This window comes from Hakea prostrata, chromosome 3 (genome assembly GCF_041222555.1).
Source record: "Hakea prostrata isolate BN-2017 chromosome 3, UWA_Hpros_2, whole genome shotgun sequence".
Lineage (NCBI taxonomy): Eukaryota > Viridiplantae > Streptophyta > Magnoliopsida > Proteales > Proteaceae > Hakea > Hakea prostrata.
This window is the reverse complement of record NC_142602.1, coordinates 26,867,953-26,893,998: the sequence shown is the minus strand read 5'-3', so window position 1 is coordinate 26,893,998 and position 26,046 is coordinate 26,867,953. Positions and strand designations below refer to the sequence as shown.

At 37.7% G+C, this 26,046-nt stretch overlaps 1 protein-coding gene across 4 annotated transcripts; it reads left to right on the top strand.

Annotated features, from left to right (window-relative positions):
• Nucleotides 1-913: 913 nt before the first annotated feature.
• LOC149021930 (uncharacterized) lies at nucleotides 914-25,969 on the top strand. 4 transcript variants are annotated; one of them, XM_089150132.1, is made up of 11 exons: nucleotides 914-1,164; nucleotides 1,251-1,296; nucleotides 1,713-1,788; nucleotides 2,060-2,193; nucleotides 14,461-14,623; nucleotides 20,089-20,141; nucleotides 21,260-21,350; nucleotides 21,446-22,290; nucleotides 22,788-23,063; nucleotides 23,138-23,194; nucleotides 25,472-25,969. In XM_089150132.1, the coding sequence occupies exons 4-11, from the start codon at nucleotides 2,080-2,082 to the stop codon at nucleotides 25,670-25,672; spliced, it is 1,800 nt and encodes a 599-aa protein (XP_089006258.1). In that variant the 5' UTR covers nucleotides 914-1,164; nucleotides 1,251-1,296; nucleotides 1,713-1,788; nucleotides 2,060-2,079; the 3' UTR covers nucleotides 25,673-25,969. The 4 variants fall into 4 exon arrangements, with proteins under 4 accessions (XP_089006258.1, XP_089006257.1, XP_089006255.1 ...); XM_089150131.1 differs by having other exon boundaries at nucleotides 1,655-1,788; XM_089150129.1 differs by having other exon boundaries at nucleotides 914-1,296.
• Nucleotides 25,970-26,046: the final 77 nt, after the last annotated feature.

Below are 26,046 nucleotides of genomic sequence, written 5' to 3'. Positions count from 1 at the left end.
TAATTACTATTTTTTAATATATTTTACAAAAATCTAATTTTTTGGTAAACGAAAATTTGTTATTGTTATTTTTTTGGGTTAGAAAAAATTTGTTTTTTGGGTAAACAACAAAAAATTATTCTTGTGAGTAGTTGTTTGTTTGGGGAGGGGAATTTTTGGTCCAGGTTTCTCCAATCGGCAATTTTGCATAAATCACTATGTGGAAGCCTTGGTCTTGATATGAGCCACCCCTTGGGGGTAAGAATTTTCATAAATCATAAGCCTCTTGTCTGATATGAAAGCGGGTTGTGTTTCTTGTGTAAGGTCTCCACTTATTCTTCCTAAATTCGATTTAAATTTTTTTTTAAAATAATAAATAAATAAATAAATAAATAAATAAATTTGGGTTTTTTTTTGTAATAGAAATAGGGGATGCAATAGTGGCTATCTTGTTTCTCCCGTTATACTTGGATTTTGGAGTTCCACCTACGTAAGCTGGACTACTAGTACAAACATTGGTTCTATTAGTGTGGTTACACTAGAGGCCTAATATAGTTTACAAAGCCCGTAAAAATCTAATATTCAACTAAAAAAGGACACAGTTACTCATTACAAAAATAAAAAAATAGAAAATAATCAGACATGAGTATTAAATTGTTGAAGAGTGAGCTAGAACACTAAAAATTTATTAGTGAGAAATGATGGTGACACGTGTCTCAACATCATATCAAATAGTTGAAATTTATTTATAAATTACATCAAAGAGTTGGTTGATGTGACATGTAATTGAATTTAATCATTTGATGTGACGTTAAAACACATCTTACACATTTACAAGAATTTACTGCTAAAAAAGGACCTGATATTGGTTTAAAAGTTAAAACTTAAAACCACTGAACTAGCTCCCTGTTGTGTTTCGCTTCTATTCGTAGAAGATTCTAAAGCGACTGGAGAGTGGAGATCATGGCGCCGTCTCTATCTTCCTATCCCGTACCATGCGACGCGATGGTAACCGTCATTTTAGTTTCCGCGTGGCCAAACAGCGGATTCCAACCAATTTTCTGATTTGACTTTCTGAAATCTTTCGTGTCCGTCGGACCCGGAAAGCTAAAAGCCTGAAAGCAACCTTCGTCCTTCGTTTTCCAGCTTCGCTTCACTCCATATAACTTACTAAGGGCTCCTTTGGTGCGTGCTTTATTTTCCCACTCGTTTCTTTCTCTCTCTCACTCTCTCACTCTCTCTCACAGTTGCTTACCTTTTGGCGGTTTTAGCTTTTTCGTTTTGGAACATTCGCTTAACATTCACTGACAACACGAGGTAAGATCTGCATTTCTTTTCAGAATTCTCTTATTCAATCTTTCTTCTTCGATATCTGCTCTCACTTCCCGATTCCGATTCTTTTTTCCCGCGATTTCTAGCTGTTTCCGATTTTCATGTTCTTCTTTTTATTTTTGAGTTCTTTTTGTTTTTCTCACGTTTAACTAGTTCTTGTAGCTTAGAATTTTCAGTGTGTCGCTGTCTGTTTTGATTTTGGTTTTCTAAGCATTTCGTTTAGTCTGATTGTTTTCTAGGATTTTTTAAACATGGAAGTTCAATATTCTTTTCCTCCTCCTGTCTTATATTTCTGAATTTATTTTGAGTTTGTATTGTCGATGCTGTTGCATTTCTTTGATAGCATGGACATGCAAGGATGAGTGGAATAGGAACTAATATACGGATTGATGTTACTTGAGGTATGAGAGAGATTTCGCGGTTGCATCATAAAGTGGGCAGCGGCGTATACACTAAAATAATCGCAAAAAAGTAAAGGTAACTGCCGAAAATTTACTTACTTTTGTGCTTATAATGGATGAACTCAATTGTGGTGGTTACAGGTACTTAAATGGAATTAGCTTGCATTCCTCCTTATTCTGTTATTGGTTTACAGTTTTAACTGTAGTAGATTACTAGGTATCATAATAACCAGTGCCATTTGAACTTACTGATGTATATATTGCATTGTCACCATTTGCCTTTGTATATTAATTTTTAAAATTATTAGTTACGAAATTGTGCTTCTATTTTCTTTGTGGTTCTTCAGAGTGCCGACAATTTAATGAAATGTACGGAAATTGGGAACGAAGCTTTGTGTCAGATATGATGCTAAATTCTGGGGAAGAGATTTCCATGATTCCAACTGAAAAAGCAAACACGTTGATGCACGAACCTGTTCAGGTATGAGGTGCCGTAAATAAACTGAGGCTAGAATATGTTTGTCTTCCTGTTTCTTGAGTTCATTTACTCCCAAAATGTGAAGGCATCATGCAGGCTATTTTTGGTTTTAGTCTTAGACTGACACTAATGCGGGGGAAACCCTAGGTTAGGGAACCTACAAAGTTGGCTACTAGACTCATAGGGGAGGCACCTATTCTTGGCAAGTAGTCTGAAAAAGGAAAAAGAAGAAGAAGACGAATAAGTACGGGCAGCAACTGTAATCTGATTAAGCATGCAAATAAAAGACAATTAATGCAGCGGAAGATCAATAAGTCCTATCTAATGAACATAACTAAACAAGAATAAACATGGAAACAAGGGAATGGGGATCTTGGCACCGTAACCCTAAATTGAATGCAAGAATATCAATAGCAATTGAGTGTTGTCTTGGTCAATATCAGATTTTTAACAATAAGCTCAGCAATTAACAATGCAAAGTAAACCTTGGAGTTTTTGTTTTAGAGAAACTACTGCAAAAGGAAGAAATATAGAACGAGAAATACTTAATGGGAGACTCAATAAAGTTACCTGTTGGCTCTGGCTGCAAAACAGGGGTTAGAAAATACCAAGGAACAAAAATAAAAGAAATAATATTTTTTTGGGGTAATGATAAGGAGATTCCTTGGAATGAATGTTTTAGGTACCTAGGTTCAATCATAAGTAAAAGAGGTGATTTAGAGGATGATGTTTCCCAAAGAATTAAAATAGGGTGGATGAAGTGGAGAGGTGCGTCCGGGGTCTTGTGTGATCGGTGTATTCCATTAAAGCTTAAAGGAAAATTTTATAGGATCGTAGTTCGACCAGCTATGATGTACGGTATAGAGTGTTGGGCTGTTAAAAAGAATCTTATAGATAAATTGAGTGTGGCAGAAATGAGGATGCTAAAATGGATGAGTGACAAAAATAGGATGGATAAGATAAGGAATGATCATATTAGAGTTGATTTGGGAGTAGCTCCCATAAGTGATAAGCTTCAAGAAAGTCGTTTGAGGTGGCATGACCATGTTCAACGAAGACCTATAAATGCCCTTGTACAGAAAAGTGATATAATCTAGATTGAAGGAACTAGAAGAGCTAGGGGTAGACCTAAGATAACCTTAAGAGAAGTGGCGAGAAAGGATATGCATAGCATAAGCGTAGTATCTAGCATGGCCTCGAACAGAACTGATTGGAAGGCAAGAATCCATGTAGCCGACCCCATTTAGTTGGGACAAGGCTTATTGTTGTTGTTGTTGTTGATTAAATACAAGAATTGACAGCAGGACTAAGAGAGGGAAGTAGAAGAAGGCTGTCATACATGGAAGTGTGAAGAGAGAAGAAGAAGAAAAAAGAGAATAAATAAAAAAAGAACAAGAAAAAAAGAAAATAAATAAAGAAAGAACATAGCAGAAATATTTGCCGGATAGAATAGAAGAAGAGGAAAAGGAAAAAAATCGAATTGAGAAGAAGATGGAAAGGAGAAAGAAGCAGTAAAGAAAATGGACAGCATAAAGGAGAAGGAACTTGTTCCGCAAGAGAGAGAGAGAAGAGAAGAGAAGAGAAGAAGAAACTTACCAGGTGAAAGAGATACTGAGTTCACCCCACAAGAAGGTTTTGCGCAAGAGAGAGAAATCATTTTTCATTCATTCATTCATTCAATACCTCAATTAATTCTCATACAAGGCTTTAAATAAAAAAGAATTAGTCCCTGCCAACCCTACAACTGAATGCCCAAGAAAACCCCAAGATAACTCTGTACCCAACTTTAACATTTAAGGACAAAATTGGAAACCCTAAATAAATTTGAAAACTTTAACTCAAACCTGCAATCCAAAATTGGGCAAAAAATAATGTAGGCCCAGCCCACAAGGACTCAAAGCATAACAAAATTAAAAAAAAATAAAAAATCAATAGCTAACTAATACCCAACTCACTAGTACTCAAGAAAATAAAATAACAAGCTGCCTATGAGCAATGCTCTTCATTGAACCATAGGACCCTAGCAATTTTGAATAGCCTCCGAACTTGTTGTCCATCTACATAGACGCTGTCGTGGGGATGATCTCTACGCCGGCATTGCTAGTAGACTCGGAATTGTTGATTGATGTCCTCATCAACTCTCGCCGACTTTGAAGAATTAATCTCAGGTGGATTAGCGCTCTGGTGGTATTCAAGCATGTCTGGGTCAAGTCGTTGTAGGTCCTCCATGGTGATCCAAGTGCTATCAATCTCAGGCTGTCCACGCCACTTAACTAATAATTCTTTATAACCTCCCTCTTCTGTAGCTGTAACTCTCTCATTAAGGATCTCCTTAACTACTTCAGCTCTATTGTGAAACTTAGGTATAGGTGGTACTGAAGGGGTCTTACCAGCAAGGTCACCAAGGATGAAGGGGAGGGTGTCAAGGTCATCTGGATAAAAAGATGGAGTGGTAGGATTGCCATGGAAGGGGACAAGGTTCTCCACATTGAAAATATTACTGATCCCCATGTTAGCGGGCACATCAAGGACATAGGCATTAGATCATATCCTCTTAAGAATCTAGAATGGTCCTGCACTACGAGCATGTAGCTTGCTCACTTTTCCTTTAGTGAAACGTTATGGTCTTGATCCTAACCATCACCACACCTTCTTCTTCAAATTCTTGTAGTCGTTGATGCACATCAGCTTTGGACTTATATTGATTATTACTCAGTGTTATTTGTTGTCTTATACTTGCATGTAAATTATATATGTGCTGCACAAAAGACTCTACTGATGGGGGAAGTCCTTGATCTGGACATAGCTGGAATAAGGTATATAAGAGCCTTGGGCTGGTATCGTAGACAAACCTCAAAAGTTGATAGAGCAATGGTTTGGTTCTTGGAACTATTATAGGCAAAATCGGCTTGGATAAGGACCTTGTCCCAACTAGTAAAGTACTCCCCTACTAGACAACGAAACAAATTCCCTAGACTTTTATTAACAACCTCGGTTTGACCATCGGTCTAGGGGTGAAATGCAGAAGAGAAACGGAGTTTGGTTCCCATCATTCTCCATAGAGTTTGCCAAAGTGATTGGTGAACTTAACATCCTTGTCGGACACTATTGCATTAGGTAACCCATGGTACTTGACAACCTCGTGGAAGAAGAGTTTTGCAACAACTAACACATCGTAGGTTTTAGAACAAGGAATGAAATGAGCCATCTTCAAGAAGCAATCTACTACCACAAATATAGAATCATGTTGTCTCGAAGTCCTAGGAAGGCCAAGCACAAAGTCCATACTAAGGTCTTGCCACGGAGCATGTGGCATAGGCAAGGGAGTGTACAACCCTGTTTTCTGTCTCTGTTGCTTAGCGGTCTGACTTGTCTTACACTGACTCACTACTCTAGCAACATCTCTTTGGAGTCGTGGCTAGTAAAATCAGTCCTCTACTAGGCTAATAGTCCTATTTGGACCAAAATGACCAGCAACTCCCCAAACATGCAATTCCTAGGTTAGGAAATCTCTAAGTGAGATCCTGAGAATGCAAAATTTGGTTCCTTTAAAAAGGAAACCAACTCTTAGTAGGTAATTTAAGCTGCTAATAGGAGGATCTTCACTTAGGGAAGAGAATACCTCACTAGAATTACGATAAGTGGGTATTGGCCCTTGATTTGCTTAAATTCTATAACCTCAATGCTTATTGTTTGAAGTAGTGTGTTGACCCGACTTGTAGCATTTGTGCGGCGGAGGTACGTATTGACTGGGCTCAGTGCGTTGGCAGCAGTATTTTCAACGCCAGGTTGATGTTTGAGAACAAAAGGTGTACTATTGTAGAAATTCAACCCACTTGGCATGCCTTTGATTTAACTTCTTTTGTGCACTTAAGTATTTCAGCGCTTGGTGAGTAGAGTATAACACAAATTCTTGCTATAATAGATAATGGCGCCAATAGCGCAAGGCCTGGACAACTTTATAGATTTCCTTGTCATAAGTGGAATAGCGTTGCTTGGCTTCATAAAGCTTCTCGCTAAAGTATGCAATATGATGTCTTTCTTGACTAAGGACACCACCTATCCCAATGCCAAATGCCTCACAATTGACTTTGAGGACCTTAGAGAAATCTAGGAGGTGTAGGACTGGAGCCTCCATCATCAACTTCTTAATCTCTTTAAGAGTCTTCTCATCACTTTTAGTCTATTGAAACTCTATTTTTTATGCAATTCGTGATAGGAGACATAGTTGTACTAATCTAGTAGATGAACCTACTATAAAAGGTAGCTAAGCCATGGAAGCTTCGCACCTCATAGATGTTAGTCGGTTCTGGCCACTCAACATGGCTCACACTTTCTCAGGGTCAGTAGATACTCCCTGTGCTGACATGATAAATCCTAAGAAAATGACTTGACCACTCATGAGTGTGCACTTTTTGAGATTTGGCGTACAACTTTTCTCATTGAAGCATTTGGAAAACTTGACACAAGTGATCTAAGTGGGAAGTCGGGGTTTACTGTAGATGAGGATGTCATCAAAGTAAACCACTAAAAATTTGCTATTGAATGGTTGTAGCACTTGATTCATTACTTTTATAAGCGTGCTAGGTGCGTTGGTTAAGCCAAAAGGCATAATTAAGCATTCATAGAGGCCATCCTTTGTCTTAAAGGCCGTCTTCCATTCATCCCCAGGTTTAATCCTAATCTGGTGGTATCCGCTCTTAAGATCAATCTTAGAAAAGATTGATGAACCAACCATCGTATAGCATGTCATGAAGCCGAGGTATGGGAATACTATACTTAATGGTAATCTTATTAATGGCTCCACTATCTACACACATACGCCAAGTACCATCCTTCTTGAGTAGTCTTGAGTAGGGCAGATACTGCACAAGGGCTAAGACTCTCCCTAATGATTCCTTTTAAAGCAATTCATCTACTTGCCGCTTCAATTCAGCATGTTCTTTGTGATTCATGCAATATTGGGTAAGGTTAACAATTAGGAATTGGGGACTAAGTCAATTACGTGCTGGACATCATGTATAGGTGGTAATTCATCTAGTATTTCCTCGGGAAACAACTGCCTAAACTCCTCTACGAAGGGTTGCACCACTCTTAGAACCTCAACAAATTTATCGGATGTGTGATACGTATCTGGGTTACTTTGTAAGGCAACTAGCGCATAAACAACTCCTGATTCTTTGCACTCAACTTCAAATTGTTGCTGATTTAGTATGCCAAGTGTTTTATAGCAAGTTTTTTTGTGGTACTACCCTTGTACTCTACAAGCTTAATCTTTTTTGGGGCGCTAGGGTGTTAATTGGATATTTTTCCCTTTATATTCAAAGATACAAATGTTAGAACTCTCATAGGTGGTGACATCCCTATCATATAACCATGGTCTCCCTAGAATGATGTGCGCAACATCCATCTCTAAGATGTCACACAACACTCTATCCTTATAACCATGGAACATTTTATCGCCGAAAATTCGGTGATATCGGTAAGGGGCGAACCGAAAAGGGCCCCGAAACCGATATTTGCGATATTTAGCGATATATCCCGAAATATCGCGATATATAAAAAATATCGATATTTTATTATTATTATTATTTTTTTAATTTTTATGCTATTCTTGCAATTTTTAGGCGATTTCTCTTGCGATTCTACACCAAAATACTTAGAATCAATGGACAATCTTACCAATTCTATCCCAATGATTCAAGACTCAAAAGGTAATGTGCTAAATGTAATTAGGAGGATAATCTACATAGAATAATTCAAATTAGGAAGACATTTTATATAAGATCTTTAAAATTAATGAGCAATCTTACTAATTATATTCTAGTGATTTAGTCCTCAAAAGTCAACATACCAAATGTGATCAGGGAAGAGTATATACGTGAATAATTTATGGAAACAATTTGAATTATGAAGGGATTTTGTAATAGAATCTTCAGAGTGAACGGATAATCATTCCAATTATGTCCGAATGATTCAGGCCTTAGAAGGTAACATGTTAAATGTGGATAAGCAGGAGAATTTAAATGGAAGAATTTATAGGAAATAATTCAAATTTACTATATATCAGCACCAAATTAGGATAGGCATCAAATTTGTGTTTAAAATGACCAAAAATACATTCAAAATCGAGGTCAAAATTTGGCAAATCTTAGGGGCCATTTCGCCCGGTTTGCTGCCTAGCGAACCGGGCGAGATGAACAAAATTTCATTCCTTGCTTATAACCAGCAAAATTTAGGGGAACTAAGCATCTAAGAGTAACAAGGGTAGTAGATTGATCTACCCAAGCAACCTTGTATGGTTTGGGGTGAGCCTTTGGTTTGAGCCCCATTTTTTGTTAACAACACTCTGGGCTACTACATTTATGTGGCTTCCATTATCTATGGCAACCCGACAATTCTTACCTTGGTGGTAGGTATAGGTAATAAAAATATTGGTTCATCGCTAGTCATCAGTATCTATGGGTTGTGATACCATACAATGCACAACTCCAAGCCTAGACCCATCTATAATTCTATATTATCAAGCTTCTAATCAGATATGTTCTCATCTGGTCTATGGTTCTCATACTTAGACTCCTGATCATCATCTTGGGCTGAGTCCTTATGGTCTTGCCCTCCAATATAAAGGTTTCTAGTGGTGCATTCCCTAGCAACATATCTAAATCCTTGGCATTTGAAACATTGGAGCTGACTTGTATTCATGGAGAGAGCTCCCAAAATGCCACCCTTGTCAATTGTATGCTATAGGTTAATAGGGGGACTTTGGAAATTGGTAGTGTTAGTGTTAGGGGTAGACCTTCGGAAACTAGATTTCTCGGGCTGAAAGCTCTTCTTTTGAGGAAAAGTTACATCTCAAGTTCTAGAGCAATCTTAGAGGCTTGAGGGACATCTCACACTAAGTGGGGTGCAAGTCGTGACCGTTTTTCTGAGTTAAGTCTAGTAATAAACCTAGAAAGTGTTTGCTCTAACATCCTCACGGACGACTTCTAATCTTAAGCTCATTGAATTTGGCCATGTACTTGGTCACAATTAATTTCCCTTGCGTTAGGGTGTTCATTTCATTCAACAAGTTCAGCGTCTTAGCCCAAGTGGTCATTGGTTTAAGTCCTAGATTGTTCTCTTGGTACTCTAATTCTGTCCAAAAGTCTTGAGCAGCTCCAGTAAGCTTAATCTTAGCAAACCTAAAGTGAATCTCTTCAGATATATCATAAAAATCAAAGTACTTGTCCCCTTGCCTAATTTGGTGTAGTAAGACTTTGGCATTTATTTTACCATCATAAGATGGGGCCTCTACTTTGACTACTGTCCTAATGTTGAACACTCTATCATCGGTGTAAAGACCATCATTATACTCATAAGTTGCATGGAGCATAGGTCCAAGGTGTCCACGTGCTCCACAACCTCTACCTCTACCTCTACTTCGCCATGACCCCGGAAATTATCCCCAATTCTATCAAGATCCTTGAAACGGTGGTCAAAGTTTTGGAGGTCCACTTGGTAGTTTTTAGTCCTAGGTCCGTTGGCTTGAGCATTGTGTCCTTGTTGCTCTTGCTGTCCTTCTAAAGCTGTAAGTCTTGTTGCTAGGGACTGGACATTACGCTCTATGGCCTAAATGGTGGTGGACTGGTGGATTGGACTACCTATTTTGCCCTTTGGTTATTTAACTCCTCGTGGGTTGCTTTAATGACCTTCAAAATCTCTCAATTTTGATGGAGCAGTTGGGTCAATTGGGCACTCGATGAACCAGTCATATTGGAATACTCTTTTCCACTTCGAGTTACCATGCATGGACTGACCTAAAGACACCTAACCTAAAAACTAGGGGTGTAAATGGATAACCGAAATCTGCTTCCGAATTTGCATCCGCATTCGTCTAGGGGTATCTGAATCCGTCCGATTACTAATAGGATGCGGATATGGTATACCCCTTTCTTACCGATTATTATCCGTCCGAGAAAATTAACCGATTAAGTTACTTATTTAGATTTATTTTTCTTATTTTATAATTTTTTTACCTGTGATATGTGACTATTTTTCTAGATTTTCTACCAAAATAGCTACCGAAGTCGCTGAATTTTAAATTTCAAACCTAGTCCTCAAAGATAAAATGGTAAATATGTAAACAGATAGTCGAAAACTTGTATTCAATCAATATTCATTCTCATTTAGAAAAATCTACTTAAGAAAATAAATATCCGATTATCATCCGAATCCGACTGAATCCGTCCGAAAATCGATAGGATATTATCCGAATCTATCTGAATATAATAGGATGTGGATATGGTATTATCACTATCCGATCCGAATCTGGTCCGTTTACCCCCTACTAAAAACCAGCAATACTACAACTGAAACCTAAAGTCCAACAATGTTGACACTCTAAACCATGCTTTGATACCAAATTTGATGCAGCAGAAACCCTTGGCTAGCAAACCTGCAAAGTTGGCTACTAGACTTATAGGGAGGCACCTATTCTTGGCAGGAAGTCAAAAAGAAGAAGAAGAAGAAGAAGAAGAAGAAGAAGAATTGGCAGCAACTGTAATCCGATTAAGCATGCAGATAAAAGACAATTAATGTAGAGGAAGAACAATAAGTCCTAACCAATGAAACAACTAAGAAAAATAAACTGGGAAACAAGGGATGGGGATCTTGGCACCGTAACCCTAAATTGGATGCAAGAATATCAAGACTCAAGAGACCTAAAGAAAAGAGCGCTCTTCTAGTCAATATCAGATTTCTAACAGTAAGTTCAGCAATTAACAAGGCAAAGCAAACCTTGGAATTTTTGTTTTAGAGAAACTACTGCAAAAGGAATAAATATAAAATGAGAAATACTTAATGAGAGACTTAATAAAGTTACCTGTTGGCTCTGGCTGCAAAACAGGGTTAGATAATACCAAGGAACAAAAATAAAAGAAAGAAAGAATTTCTGGGTGATGATTAAACACAAGAATGAACAGCAGGACTAAGAGAGGGGAAGTACAACAAGGCTGCCGTACAGGGAAGTGTGAAGAGAGAAGAAGAAGAAAAAGAAAAGAAAAGAAAGAAAAGAACACAGCAGAAATATCTGCCTGACAGAATAGAAGAAGAGGGAAAGGTAATAAAAAAAATAAAAAATAAAAAATAAAAAAGAAGAAGAAGAAGAAGAACTGAGAAGAAGATGGAAAGGAGAAAGAAGCATTAAAGAAACTGGACAGAATAAAGGAGAAGAAACTTGTTCCTCAAGAGAGAGAGAGAGAAGAGAAGAGAAGAAGAAACTTACTAGGTGAGAGAGATATTGAGTTCACTCCACAAGAAGGTTTTGTGCAAGAGAGAGAGATTGTTTTTCATTCATTCATTCAATTCCTCTATCGATTCTCATACAAGGCTTTAAATAAAAAATAATTAATCCCTCCCAACCCTACAACTGAATTCCCAAGAAAAACTCTGAATGACTCTCTACCCAACTCTAACATTTAAGGGCAAAATTGGACACCCCAATTAAAATAGAAAATTTTAATCCAAAACCACAATAACCCAAATTGGGCCAAAAATAATCCAGGCCCATCCCACAAGGAGTCAAAGCATAACAAAATAATAAAAAAAATTTGATAGCAAACTAATACCCAGCCCACTAGGACTCACGAAAATAAAATAACAAACTGCCTATGAGCAGTGCTCCTCTTCAAACCATAGGACCCTAGCAATCCGATAGCCTCCGAACTCGTCGTCCATCCACATAGATGCTGTTGGGGGATGATCTCTACACCGGCATCATTGGTAGACTTGGAACTACCAACTGATGTCCTCATTAGACGCTTTCTGTAATCATTTTAATGTGTATTTGGAAGCTACCTCATTTGCTTTGCAGCATTACCAAAAGCCTCATGTAATTGGATTTTTTTTTCATTTTTATTGTCTGTACTAACAGATATTTTTCTTGATTCCCTAATAGCATTATTGTTGGTGTTCTATTGTTAAGTGTTCCTGTTAAGTTCTGGCCATTATGCTGGGCCACAGTAACATATCTTCATTTCTTCATAGAAAAGTGCTTTTACAGTTGGCAAAAATGAGGCCGGTGTGCATCACTGACACAACAAGATCATAAAATACTTTGGCAATAGCCCCATGGACCAAATAGTCCTATAATATCAGAAAAGAGCCCAATCACTGTTTATTATCTCCCAAACAATATTCTTGGTATCACAACACCTTGTTTTTCCTAATCATCTCCTCATTACCTAACTAGTGCTGTGCAAGTAATCTTTTAAAAAAATAAGAATAAGCATCAGGCTTGTGCTGTGCAATAGGACCTGAAAAACATCAAAAGAAACATCTGGGCGAGAAAAGAGGCAGTCATTGACTCGTCGTCCAGCAGCCTGTATCTTTACTAAGTGATAAACTGCTCACTAGAAAGTTAGAATACAGACTAACCGACATAATGCCTCTTCCCAAGAGCTTTGCTGGGACTCTAGTGGGATTTAAGAATCAATCAATGTTTTTTTTCCTTTTTTCTGCTCTTTGATTTCTTTTACATTGCAAAAATGGAGAGCTGCTTCATAGATTTAACCACTAGACCAGGATTAATCTAATTGGATTTAACTAGAGCTGACTACTTAACTCTAAATTACATTGCCATCAAGGGGTTGTTATCCCCAGAAAATACTAGTGGTCTCACAACCCCTTGTTTGCCAATAATCTGCCACATGAATGGTGGTATTTTGATTCCATTTGGCTGAAATCACTGTTTTCTATTTTTCTGCTTTGCAGAACCCCTCAAAAAGGAGATGAGCTGCCCCATACTTTAACAACCATAGTTGGTTCATCAAACCTCACTATGGCCTGTATAGGACCTGGGAAAGTATCCATTTGAGATCTTCCTGATAGTCCAAACACATCATTTGCTTTCTCAAGGCACATCAATTATATATGACTTCAAACATTGGCTTTGGAACTTAAAGTGCAGTTTTGTGGGGCTGATGGCAATTCAAGAGGAGGGTGGATTAGGTAGTGCTGAATAAGAAAACCCAACCAACCGACAAATGCAAAGGAGTAAACAAAGATAGACAGATACAAAACTATATTGTGTGCTTGTGCTGATTTAGAACGTTTTGGAAGCTGTTCATTGGCATTTCTTGTTTGTGTGGTGCTTTGGCTTATGAAGAGTTTTTGAAGCTTTGTCTTCCAATTGGTGCTTTGAGTTATAGCTACTTGATACCCATTATCTTCACTTGCCTCCTTACTTTGTGTGGGACATAGTTGTCAAAGCTAAAAGGCGACCAAAGCAATTGGGGCTCTGCCTAGGTAACAAGGCGGCAAAGCGGCGTTTAGGTGGCAATAAGGCGACCAAAGCAGTTGGGTCAAAAATTTTCAATATAACTACTTTTCAATACAACTACTTTCTATAATAAGCTAAACAAATATTCAATAGTTACATTCATCCAAAAAAAATAAGCATTCAAGAATCATAATTATGAAAAATTATTGAAAAAGAACACAAATATAAGTTCATCTCATCGAACCATGGTTGTCAAAGCGTTTGCCTAGGCATTTACTGATTCATTGATTCTTGATGTTGAGTATGGCTTATGCTTCACATTCTATTGCCGATGGGCACAGAGGTTCCTTTGCAGATTGGTCGTCAATTAAGCGGTTTAAAAAAAAAAGCGGCTGAAAAACTGCTTTGCCGCCTAGGCAAACACTTTGACAACTATGGTGTGAAAAGTCTCATGGTGAGGTTTTTGTAATTGCATTTAACATGCCAAAGGTAAGCCCCCTTAAGTATAGGGTAATTCTAATTATAGCTATGAATTGTCTGCCATTGTATGACCACATGTAGTCAAAAGGATTAATATAAAGTCAGTATCTAATTGATGACTGCTGTAGCAGACTCTTCCTGATCCCTGTCAATTAATTGTACACAAAAAACTCCAAGGTCTCAAGAAAATTTGTTATAAAGGTAAATATATGTAATGAGAACGTATTTTAAAAATGTTTTATTTTCTGAACAGAATGTTTTTCTTATTTGTGTATCATGTACTGAATTATGAATCCATACTGAATTGGTTGTCTTCCCATGATTCTCTTTAAGATCAAGCATGCTTCTTCAATTTTTCTTGAAGTGGTAAGCTTGCTTTTGGATGTTGTTGATTGTGGCTTTATGCCACGTTGTTGATAACATGGTTGAGGTGCTAATGGCTACTCCCCTTGCTAATGATGGATGTATATATTGTACACGAACTTTGTACACGAACTTTCATTTCTATACTTACATCTTGCTTTGTCTAGGTTGAGGGAGATGGATCCTTTCTTCCCGTGTCGGAAGATGATGTAATAGAAGTTGAGCATTTATTTGGAGAGCCAAAGAACGAAAAGGTTCTGGCAGATAATATTTTAAGCTTCAATTCAGATGGTCCAGATGTTGGCCATGATCATATGCAAACTGAAAATGGTAATAACCTCATTGTTGTCATTTCGGCATAGAACTGCACAGTCAATTTTGAGAATGGTTCTTGCCATAGTTATTTGTGTTAGAGAATCACATCTAAACTTCTTTTTATTGTGATCCTTGTAAATGCTAAAAAATATAGCTCCAGGAAGAAAAATCTAGGGAGTTTGAGTTCACAAAGTACGCTTCCCAATTGGTAAGCACCCCATGGGGCTCCTTTTGGCTTTTGCCTTATATATTGGCTCATGAATATGACAAAAGTAATAGTTTGCATGCCTCTGTAATGAGTTGCTTTCCTGTCAAATTTATCTCCTATTAAAATATTTCCAAACAAAGGTTTCCAAATTTGTGGCAGTGGGTTTTACTGATTCTTTTCTCCGTCTAGCATCTGGAGAGAATCATATCATATTCACATAAAGAAAAAAATATATGTAGAAAGGCAAATGAGGCTATTGACTCGAGGATCACTGACTGGGAGCTTATATTTTGTTATATGTGTCAAAAGCAAAGAGAGGGATGTAGGACAGCCGATGAATGCATATATCCTAGTAGTGGATCAATAATTCAGGAATTTCTCTGTGGAGGCTTGGAGCCAGCAAATAGATTGTAGGTTGAGCTGCCATGACAAGAAAAGAAAATTTGCAAAATTGGTGACCAGACTGTTTGATGCCATTTAAAAGTGGGCAGATGACTAGGGCATGACATGTCTAAATCTGTTCTTAGTCTGAAGGTTTTCTTCCTCTGATTATTTGCTGGATCCCAGGTGCACATGCTGGCTGCCAACCTCTAGTTGAAGCCTTGACCGGTAAGCTTACTCTGTCGGCTTTCAGTTGGCACCTCGTGTGTTATTAAAATAGAAAATCTTAAAAAAGTTTCTCTTTGTCCTTGTTTTCTCTGCTTTTCCCCTTCTTGTTGTTTGGTAGTTGTTTTACTAGATTGCCATCCTTATGATGGCCTTGGCACTGTTCCAGGATGTTGGGACATTAGATGATAGCCCCAACCATTTAAGGCACTTCTCCTTTCTTAAAATCACTTGACTTCAGTTTTTTCTGCCCTTTTACTTCGTGTGGTTGGACTCGTATCTCAAGGAGTCGTGGCCTTTGCCTTGTGGTATGCTAGTTCTCTCATGGTTAGGGCTCCACAAATGGTAAATGACTAAAAGTGTATTAGGGTCATGGCAAGGGTAATTTGGAAAGTGATGTTTGATAAAACCGGTGCCTTCAGTCATATTTAAAAATTAGTATTCATGTATTAAATGCCTGTAGGATGCTGGTTTGAGAAGAAAAAACCAGAACTTCCTTCTATTTCTCCCTCAGACAGCCATAGAATCTTTTGATGCTGGTGGTGGACATGGTGTTCACCTGGGCAGCTTGATGGAATGGTGCTGGTGCAGAGAGGAGACCCCTTTTGGCAGGGGAGTTTAATAATCTCTATGATGGTTATCATGGTTTTCTTCTTGATTTGAGGGGCTTTTACCTTCTTGGCAATGGGAGAGTCTGTGTGTTCACAAAGCACACACAGACACACACATACATATACATATACGTGTACGTATATGTATATTTACAAGAAGGTAATTAAGGAAATATTAAAGAATATACAAATGCTAATCTACATGCATGCAATGTAAAAAGGCATAGAGAGGCCTAGGAGATGATAGAGGCACGATTGTAGGCATGCCATCTCAAATCCTTCCTTTATGAAATTAAGTTAAAAAGGAGAAAAATAGATCATTTGATCTCACATTTTTACTTTGCTTGGGTTCTATTTCGGGTTCCCGAAAAGATTAAAAGAACTTAAGAAGAAAGAAATAAGGCACTTATCATTAAAGAAACTTGCTTTATTATATCAAAGAGAAGTACAAAGAGAACACTAGTACAATAAAAGAGCACCATTGAAGAGACTTCTTTAAGAGAGCAAAGATGAGAGAAGAGTTCACGTAAGGGTGCCTTCTTTACAATAGTCATGCTTATTTATAGGCAAATGGTAACACTAATGCCTTATTACACTTGTCATTTTTACAACCAAAGTAAAGACAAAGGACTAAAGGACATTTTTTAGGGGACTATAATGTTCTTAGCTTTTAATAATATTTACATTCTTGTTCTTTGAGGTGTCACTTCAATTATTTAAGGAGATGATTCCATGCAACACCCTCTACACATGTAGTTGTATGATTTGCTAAGGATCGTAGATTTGGTATTTCTTCAAGAACCGCCCTGTGGCATTCCACGTACTAGTGTTCTCTTTGTAACTTCTCTTTGATATAATAAAGCAAGTTTTATAACCGATGTTCAGGCTTAGCTGGTTTTATACTAGTCTGGCCTAGTTTACCCAATATTTTACATGCTTGGCATTAGCATGGATCCTGTTGTAACCCAGATCAATGGTTAAGGACAAGTATGAGATTTTACATGGTTGTCCTATGAACCATGTGGTCCTTTATGGATTGGGCCAAAATCCTTGTGGTTTTGTTAAGGTTCACAAAAACCATTCCCTAAGTTTAACGTCATTTGGGTGTGAGACGGATGGTAAGGGAATCACCCTATGATGAGAATCTACATATCAAGGAGACTTTTCTCTTTGTTCCAATATATAAAATATTGGGTAAATTAGATCAGGCTAGTATAAAATCGGCTAACCTTGAACACGGGTTATAAAACATAGTGTTTATCACACTTGAGCATGCTAAGGATAAAAATATGCCAGGCAAAAACCCTGCTTGTAAAATATAGGTTAATCTCTTAAACCAAACCAATGTGGAAAACAATAGTTTCATACTACGTGGAATGCCACGGGGCGGTTCTTGAAAAAATATCAAATCTAAGGTCCTCAGCATATCATACAACTACACATGTAGAGGGTGTTGCATGAAATCATCTTCTTAAATAATTGAAGTGACACCTAAAAGGACAAGAATGTAAATATTATTAAAGGCTAAGGACATTATAGTCCCCTAAAAAAATGTCCTTTAGTCCTTTGTCTTTACTTTGATTGTAAAAATGCCATGTGTAATTAGGCATAGTGTTACCATTTGCTTATAAATAGGTATATGATTATTGTAAAGAAGGCACCCCTACGTGAACTCTTCTCTTATCTTTGCTCTCTTAAAGAAGTCTCTCCAATGGTGCTCTTCTATTGTACTAGTGTTCTCTTTGTAACTTCTCTTTGATATAATAAAGCAAGTTTTTTCTTTAATGGTAAGTGCCTTATTTCTTTCTTCTTAAGTTCTTTTAATCTTTTGGGGAATCCAAAAGGGAACCCAAGCAAAGTAAAGATGTGAGATCAAATGGCCTGTTTTTCTCTTTTTTATCTCAATTTCATAGAGGAATGATTTGAGATGGCATGCCTACAGTCATGCCTCTACCATCTCCTAGGCTCCTCTATACTTTTTTGCATTGCATGCATGTAGATTAACATTTGTATATTTTTTAATCTTTCCTTAATTACCTTATTATAAATTTCTTGTATATATATAGGGTGGGGGATGGGGGTTGGTTCTTTTCTTATCAATGTTGGGGGCATGATGCTGGTCTGTTTTGGCCACTTTTGATTATCAATCTGCTTTCTGAGTGGTTCATCCATTTTTCTTTGGAATTGGGGCAGGGAAGGGTGATGAAGAATTACGAGAGCTGAATATTGTGTCTGATGGTTTTCCTTTTACAAGGAGAGACAGTTATAAGATGGTCTTTCACATCCATAGCAATTGGAATGTCTGTCATTCCGATGTTCATTAGTGGATGTCTTGCAGATAGGCTGATACTGCTGTTTTCAGTTCGTCTGCTGAATTTATCAGCATTGAAGGATGACAGTGCTTGGGTCACATCAACCATTTTCTGTTTTAAAATCACCTGAAACATCACAGAGAGTAGGTGTCATGAAGAAAGTAGATCTCTGAAATCAAGATTTGGGGCAGAAGCCTTGAAAGTGCTTAGTCTTGAGGTGTTTTGTTTGATGGACATTGCAATGTTGCTAGAAACTACTCAACGTATTGGTAGGAAAAGATAATAATTGCACTGCCTAATTATGTGCTCTGATTTTGGTCTCAAGGAGTGGTCTCTGTTACAAGTTACCCTCTTAAGGATGTTACCCCATGTATAGAGCTTGATTTATCAGTTGCCTTAATTACTGCTCTCTACTGCAAAAACCTCAGTCTGTGCAAGTCTGAGGTGTTGCAACCAATGTTGCCTGCCCAGGAAAGGTTTGCATGTGGTGGCTTTGTTGGCAGGAATAAGGGGATTCATCCCTCTTACTGCATCATACATCTGCAGGTAGCAACAAAGGAAAGCTGTTTCATGTTCTTCCTATTCCCCCCCCCCCCCCCATCCCAACCCCTCAAAAGAAAAAAAAAAAAAAACCTAAGGGGGAAAAAATTCTCCTCCTGGTTAGTTGTCAAATATTTGAGAGCTTATGTTTTTGACAACTAGATAACTGCCCAAGGCATGGAAATATTTTTGACCATAATGCCTTGTTCAAACTAAGATTCCTCTGTCCAATGGATGTTCCATAAGCACCATAATTATGATATACATATACAAGACAAGATGTTACAAAGAAAATGTGCTGCTTGATTGTTCACTTTTAGGAACTAGGATTGTACATGTAGGCACGGTGTCATGGTAGAAGATCTAGCTCTCGAGCGAGATCTTGCCACCTTGAAAAACTGAAATCTCGACCATCTCAGTGAGATCTCGGTCGATATATGTGATTTTTTGGTGTCGACTCGGTGGCCCATCTTGGTGGGTTTTAGGGTCCCAATTGGGTTGAAATTTGGTATGTAGCCTATTTAAGGCCTTTTGGACACATTGGTGGCTTTGGATTTGTCAGAAAACAACTCTAAGTATGATTTCTAAGTCATTAAATCATAAATTCATAAGGCAAGTAGAGAATGATTGGTCTTCCTTCGATGTTGTAGATGTGTTAAGAGTAGTTGCAAGTGAAAATCCAGCTGAAATCTGCAAAAAAAGGCGAAAATTGAGATTTCAGCCAGATATGGCGAGATCTCGAGCAAGATATCCCGATTCTCTGCTCTCGATCTCCATCTCGTCTCACTTTTTTGAAAAAGCGAGATATCTCGTGAGATCTCCCACCATGCGCAATGTTGCATATCAAGATTTAGGGGTTCCAATCAGCTGGTTGATCCCCATGTATCCTACCCATGTATCTTTTGAAACCCTTGGAGACCTTGCCCTTGAAGAAGAGAATAGTTAGAAGTGTTCATGTATATTGAATTATGATTGTGTTATTATTGTTTCTTCCTGTCACTTGCTTTGCATGTGTTGTCGCTTTACACTGACATGGCTACCTAGGTTATTTCCTGTTTGAAAGAAATAGGCAAAAAGTGGTTCATTTGTTTGAAGACTAATCTTTTGATTCTTTTCACATCTGGGACTTTTTTTTAGCTTTCTTTCTGTCTTTGTACTTGATCACTTTAATGTATCTTCTTTTCCATGGGTTTACTTGGTTAGGTACACTGGATTCTAATACTACTCGAGAAGTAAAGGAGGAATCAAATTTTGAAGTATGTAGTTTTGTATGCTATTAATGAATTGAACCCGTCATTTTTTTCAGTGATTATTCAGTTAGTCATTTTTGTGTTTATTTCCAGTGTCTAATTTATTTTCTGTACTTGTCTATGAAAAATGTGTTCATATTAAAAGAAGTGGTTAAATTATTAAGCACAGGAATTATTCTTATGGGAGAGGGGTGGGTGTGGTAGTGCCCCATGTCCCCCCCCCCCCCCCCCTTCTTCTTCTCTCCTTATTGAAACGACTCCCTGCCCCCTCAACAGGAGGAAGAGGAAGCCACATGAGGTGCTACCATATCTTATACCACTAGAATATCCAGTCTCCCATTTACTCCTTTTCTTTTTTTTCTTTTTTTTTCTGATTTCTTCAGTTTAATTGGACCAATACATCTCATACCAACCTGAGCAAACTCTAACTCAACTATTGGAGGTTGGAACTATGTTCCAGTTGATTTTTTCTACTAATGTTTTTCCCTTGCCAGTTAATCCAAGTTACATTCTGGGTTGTCCTTTGATTCATGCCCATTGATCATGGCCAAATGCCATTATCAACTTTCTTTTTGTCTTGTCTCTATTGGTTGCTATTCGTAGGTATGGCAACTGAATATCTTTGTCTTCCTAATTCGCTCCAAGTAATAGATGAAATCATGTTATCTTTTTTGGTTTTATCAATTTATGTTTTCTAATAATATCCGAATCCCCAAAATAATTCATTAAAAAATGTTAGGTTTCTGCCAACAAAATGTTCATAACAAACATCAACGTGGGGTTTGTCTGGTGTTAATGCTTGACTTTGAGGGGTTCTGTGCACATTCAGGTGTTACATATTATCTTGAAGATCTTGTTTCATGATTAATTTACTTATCTGTTACTATTCTCTGTTTTCATCTTCCATTATTTGGGATGCCAGAGGACTTAATTCCTGTTGAAACTAGATTTCTCATCTAGATTTTTTTTTTTTATAATAATTTGTTTGCTAGTTTAAAATAATGATATAATTGCATAAGGTTACTGTGTGTATGGATGGGTCGGTGCAAGAGTTTCCCAAACCATTCTTGTGTGTTGCTGGCTTTTCTTCGATTACTGACATCATGACAAGATTATCTTTGTAGTTTCTTGAAGGAGTGCTGAATGGAGCTGATGGAGAAGGGGATCTTTATATAGGAGATGGTTTGTCTACCATTTGTGGTGATTATATATTGAGTAAGCTTTCTTCTGGTTACTTTGTGAAGTTGGAAAACAGTTCTTATCAAATTTCATCTAAAAACCTTGTCTTTACTATGTTTTTTGGTGTCCAGATGCTGATTTTGCTGAAGAAGTTTCTGAATTGGATATCGGTTCATGGGGAGAATCTTGTCTAGTAGACGCTGGGTTGCAAAGGCACTCCTCTGGGTTAAGAGGAAGAAGTACCCAAATTCATGAGTTATCAGAATTGTCGACACCAACCTTCTCAGTTCCTGAACCTTCGTCTGATCCAAATTCTATGTCAATTGGCAAGATGAACATTTATAAACTCCACAAAACATTTAGTAGTACATTTGGATGTGAGACATCTGTTTCAGACAAGGAGTGGCTTAAGCATCGTTTCTCACGAGGTTTAAAGAAGATTGTTGAGTTTGAGAATGGTTCAAACTTACTGGAACGTGGAGTTGGAAAAAATCAGGATGAAGGTGATATGTTCAGTTTGTGTAACAATTCTTCTGGACGAATTCAACAGTGCTCCATGATTGCTCAGGGAACTAAGGTCAGGTCACTAGGCAGAGGTGTGGAAAGGGAAAAATTTTATACTGGGGTTGAATTGGTGACGAATTCTCACCAGTCTGGCAAGGTTGGAGCTGATCTGTTGGATTTGGGAGATAGAGAAGGCTTGCATCTAAGACGGAAGAGATTGCGCAAGCCTACACGTAGGTATATTGAAGAGTCATCAGCCTTGAAAGCCAGATATTACACAGGAAAACTGGAAACTCCAACAATTAGTTCAAAGAATAAGGTTTTGCATAAGTCTCATGGTCAGCATCATCGGACAGGATTTGGTGCAACGTCTTTGCTTTGTAGGCAGGACTGTCTTAATGGATCTGCTATTCAGGGGCCATTTGGTCTTCATGTCCACAAAGGGCGCTTGAAGAGAAGTAAATCCATTGCGGTGAGAACAACTTCATTTTTGCCCATTAACAACATTGAACCTTCGAACTGCACCATTCCTCCCAACACCCCCCCCCCCCCCCCCAAAAAAAAAAAAAAAAAAAAAAAAAAAAAAAAAAAGAAAAGAAAAGAAAAGAAAAGAAAAAAAGAAAGAATGAAAAATAGAGTGGCTTCATAGTTCCGTTGCATTGGAGCACTTTGTAAGCCCTTAAACTACTTGATGGGCTTGTTAGTTACCTGAAACATTCTGAAATGCATTTGAACTCTGGGATTTAATCCTGCCGGAGTTCTAGTGCAGTTAATTTACCTGCTTGTAACTTGTTTATTTTGATATTGGTGTTTGTGGCCTTAAAATTTCTTGCTCAAAGGAGCTTATATTATCTTTTAACCCTCCCATAGCTTATATTATTGTTTAACCCTCCCATTTTGTTTGAACTATCAAATTTTATTCTGCTGTTTCATTAATCATAAATATATAAATAATAGTATTCTTCTTAGGGTTATGACTCTGAAAATAACAAGGAAGACAAAGATCCTGATAGAAATTCTCATACTGAACTGTCGGCTGAATCGCAAGATGAGATGTCAGACGAGTGTGTCACAACAAATAAAACCGGGAAAAGCGGGTTCAGGCGAAAACATCACAGGTTGTGGACTCTTTCTGAAGTAATGAAGTTGATTGATGGTGTTTCTCAATATGGAGTTGGAAGGTGGACTGAAATAAAGAGGCTTTTGTTCTCAGCATCTGCTTATCGAACATCTGTTGATCTGAAGGTAAACCAATATGCTTCATTTGAAAACTGCTCTGTTTCCTGAAGGAAAATTGTTCACTCTTTACACACTTCCAGGACAAATGGCGAAATCTGTTAAGGGCTAGCGGTGCGCAGTTGCATGGCAATAGAGAGGTTAGCCTTTTGATTGGTTTTTTGTCCCTCTGTAAATTTCCTTCCAAGTCTATGGTAACTAGCTTTCATGTTAATTATGAATGGAGCTTGCTGGTTATAATTATCTTTTGAGGTTCCACTTGCTTGTTTTTGATTCTTTGTTTGGAAAATGATAACATAGCAGTTATTAATGGGTGTTATTGGGCTTTCTGATGATGCTTATTAGTTTTAGAGGGATTATATGCGTTTAAGTAAATGTATTCTGGGCAAGAGTGGTTAAGATATATACTATCATGTGTATAGTTAATAATATAATCACAAGAACAACCCCAAGCCACTACTGGCTTGCTCAGTTATGGTGAATTTCATTCCTACCAGACACCACTTTTGACCTTGATACTTTTATTGCTTGAAGTCTGGCTTAGACATTAAAGGTTTTCATGCACGTGTACCATTTTTTGGTGGGCCTTGCTCTTAGCTATTCATTTGAGTAGGAATTTGCTTAGCTGATGGTTTGTATGATATCCCAGTGATAGTGTGACATGTGGAAGAGATTAGCACAATCCTCTCAGTTAAGCTGAAAATGGAAGGCATATGCAAGTTCTAAGTGATCATGGTCAACACCAAAACAAGCGTAGTGTCAAAAAAATCATTCAGGTGGATGAGTTAACCAGATTTTGGTGATTTGAATGGCATTTTAAGTAGACTGTCTTATCAACGAGACACCTGTTTAACAATCCAAATACTGCTTAAAGCTGCTAAGACAGTCCTGAAATCACCTCTGAATGAAATTTTAGGCTGCTGGCACCAAGAACTTGAACAACCCAAGCCTGAGCAAGAGCAAGCTAATGATGATGAATTCTATCCCCTCTCTCTCTCTCTCTCTCTCTCCCTCTCTCTCTCTCCCTACCTCCCTCCTTGGGAAATGGCACCTTTATATTAGGGTGTGGGACTATTACATATAGCACTTGGGAGAGTTGAACCCATGATTTCTTCACTAAGAGATGTTGGTCATTGCCTTTGCTGGTAAAATGGTGACATTGATGATTCTGTGGCACTGGCTGGGAACATCTAAAAAATAAAATAAGTCAAGTTACTCTGCTTTAGTGGTTTCTATTGAATTCTATAATTTACTTTGTGTTAAGACCACTGGGAGTTTCGGTCAGCCTAGGAAGGCTAACACATGAGGACCAATTCTTGTAGAGAATACTTCCAAATCTAAAATAAAATACATGTGATGGTGTTGAAAATGAATAATGGGTAGTTGAATAGGTTGAGCCTAAAGTCGCAGTGGTTGCCAATCATTGAAGTCCTCACTTTGCATAGACAATAAGATGCTCAAAGTAGCATGCAAGTAGCAGGTCAACCAGTTAAAAATCTTTGAAGTGGTAAACATTCGGTTTGCAAGCTGAGTGACTAATTGAATTTTTTCCTCATTTGAGTTGTACACTTGCACCATGAACAGTGAGCACTTGGAAGTGTCATTGTTGTGATTTATATAAAATTTAAGAAGCTTAATGGTCGGTCGTTAGATGTATCACAGTTGCATACTCAATGTTTTGTTAGGTTTGAATATTAGTGTTGCATGCCATCTACCTCGGTAGGTAATGTCCTGTTTTTTTTTTAATTTTACCATAAAAGGAAAAACATTACTTAAAAGCATTGACGTATGGGAGTTTGTGGTTCCATACATATAAGACTATTGTAGATCTACCTGAGCTAGACTATCATAATTCTCCTGGAGCATGGTGGACTGAAATATAGAGTAGTTAACATGTTTTGTTGCCTCCCGCAACCACAACGAAAATATTAAGGAGGCTAATAGGCCAAGGTTTCTTTGGTTTAAGAAAAAAGGTCAAAATATTAGGCTTATTACACCAATTCTCCTTGATTTTTAATACCAGATATCTCGAATTGTCCAGTCCTTTTTGAATTGCCACCAGATTTGCCTCAGCTTCATCTGTAGTCGGTTGTCTTCCATAATTAAGATACTAGATATGTCCCATGCTTCATCTTGTATTGCCTAACCGTTTGTTATATATCCCTACACAAAGCAATATTGGATAATTAGTTAATATACCTGGGATTAGAAATCAAGGAAGTATCTTGTACACTGAAGCAAATACTATATATGCACTTCGGGTTTTCAATAAAGCTAAGATAAGACATAACATGATATGTTTACCCCGTCTGATTCTTTCATGAAATGACAATGCTTGTTAGGGTTTTCAGTCACATATTTATCTTTTTATTTAGCGTTCCTCGATATAGAAAGTGCTTTAGAAAATTGGTATGCAGGTTGAACAGGGACGGAAAAATGCATCGCAGCCCATACCACAATCTGTATTACAACGGGTAAGCGAACTGGCTATCATCTATCCATACCCGAGGCAGCGCAAGTCAAAGCTCTTATGTTCAACTCCCATTACAGCTAAGCCTGAGAGCTGCACCCCTGTTTGTCGCAGTGGAAGAAATGTACTCAGGAAAGGTCTTAATTGAAATTAGATGGGCAAAGAGACCACCTTTGAAGAGCCTCAAAGGTCCAATTTGTACAATACTTTCACAACATAATGGAATAGAGGTTGTTAATCTGCTTGGGCCTTCACTTACCTCTGTACATACTTCTCCCCTAACCTCAGAAAACCATTCATACTGTACTGTGGTATGTAGGAGAGTCGGCCAAAAAACAAAAAAAAAGGTATGTATGAGAACTGATGGTATTTTTCTTCACTAGATATTGTAGATATTGAAGCACTTATTTGGGCACTTATCAGGATTATCTTATTGTGTTCATTTTCCTTTTTTTGCGGAAAATATTGCTGAATTGAATCAAATGCGTCAGAACAGCAGGATCCCTTATTTTGAAAACCATC

What these genes read in the sequence shown, in the direction of transcription:
- LOC149021930 (XM_089150132.1), top strand. Translation starts at nt 2,080, where the DNA reads ATGTACGGAAATTGGGAACGAAGCTTTGTGTCAGATATGATGCTAAAT. An exon ending in TGATGCACGAACCTGTTCAG is followed by an intron (nt 2,194 to 14,460) that starts GTATGAGGTGCC and finishes TGCTTTGTCTAG; the next exon opens with GTTGAGGGAGATGGATCCTT. An exon ending in AGTTGCATGGCAATAGAGAG is followed by an intron (nt 23,195 to 25,471) that starts GTTAGCCTTTTG and finishes ATTGGTATGCAG; the next exon opens with GTTGAACAGGGACGGAAAAA.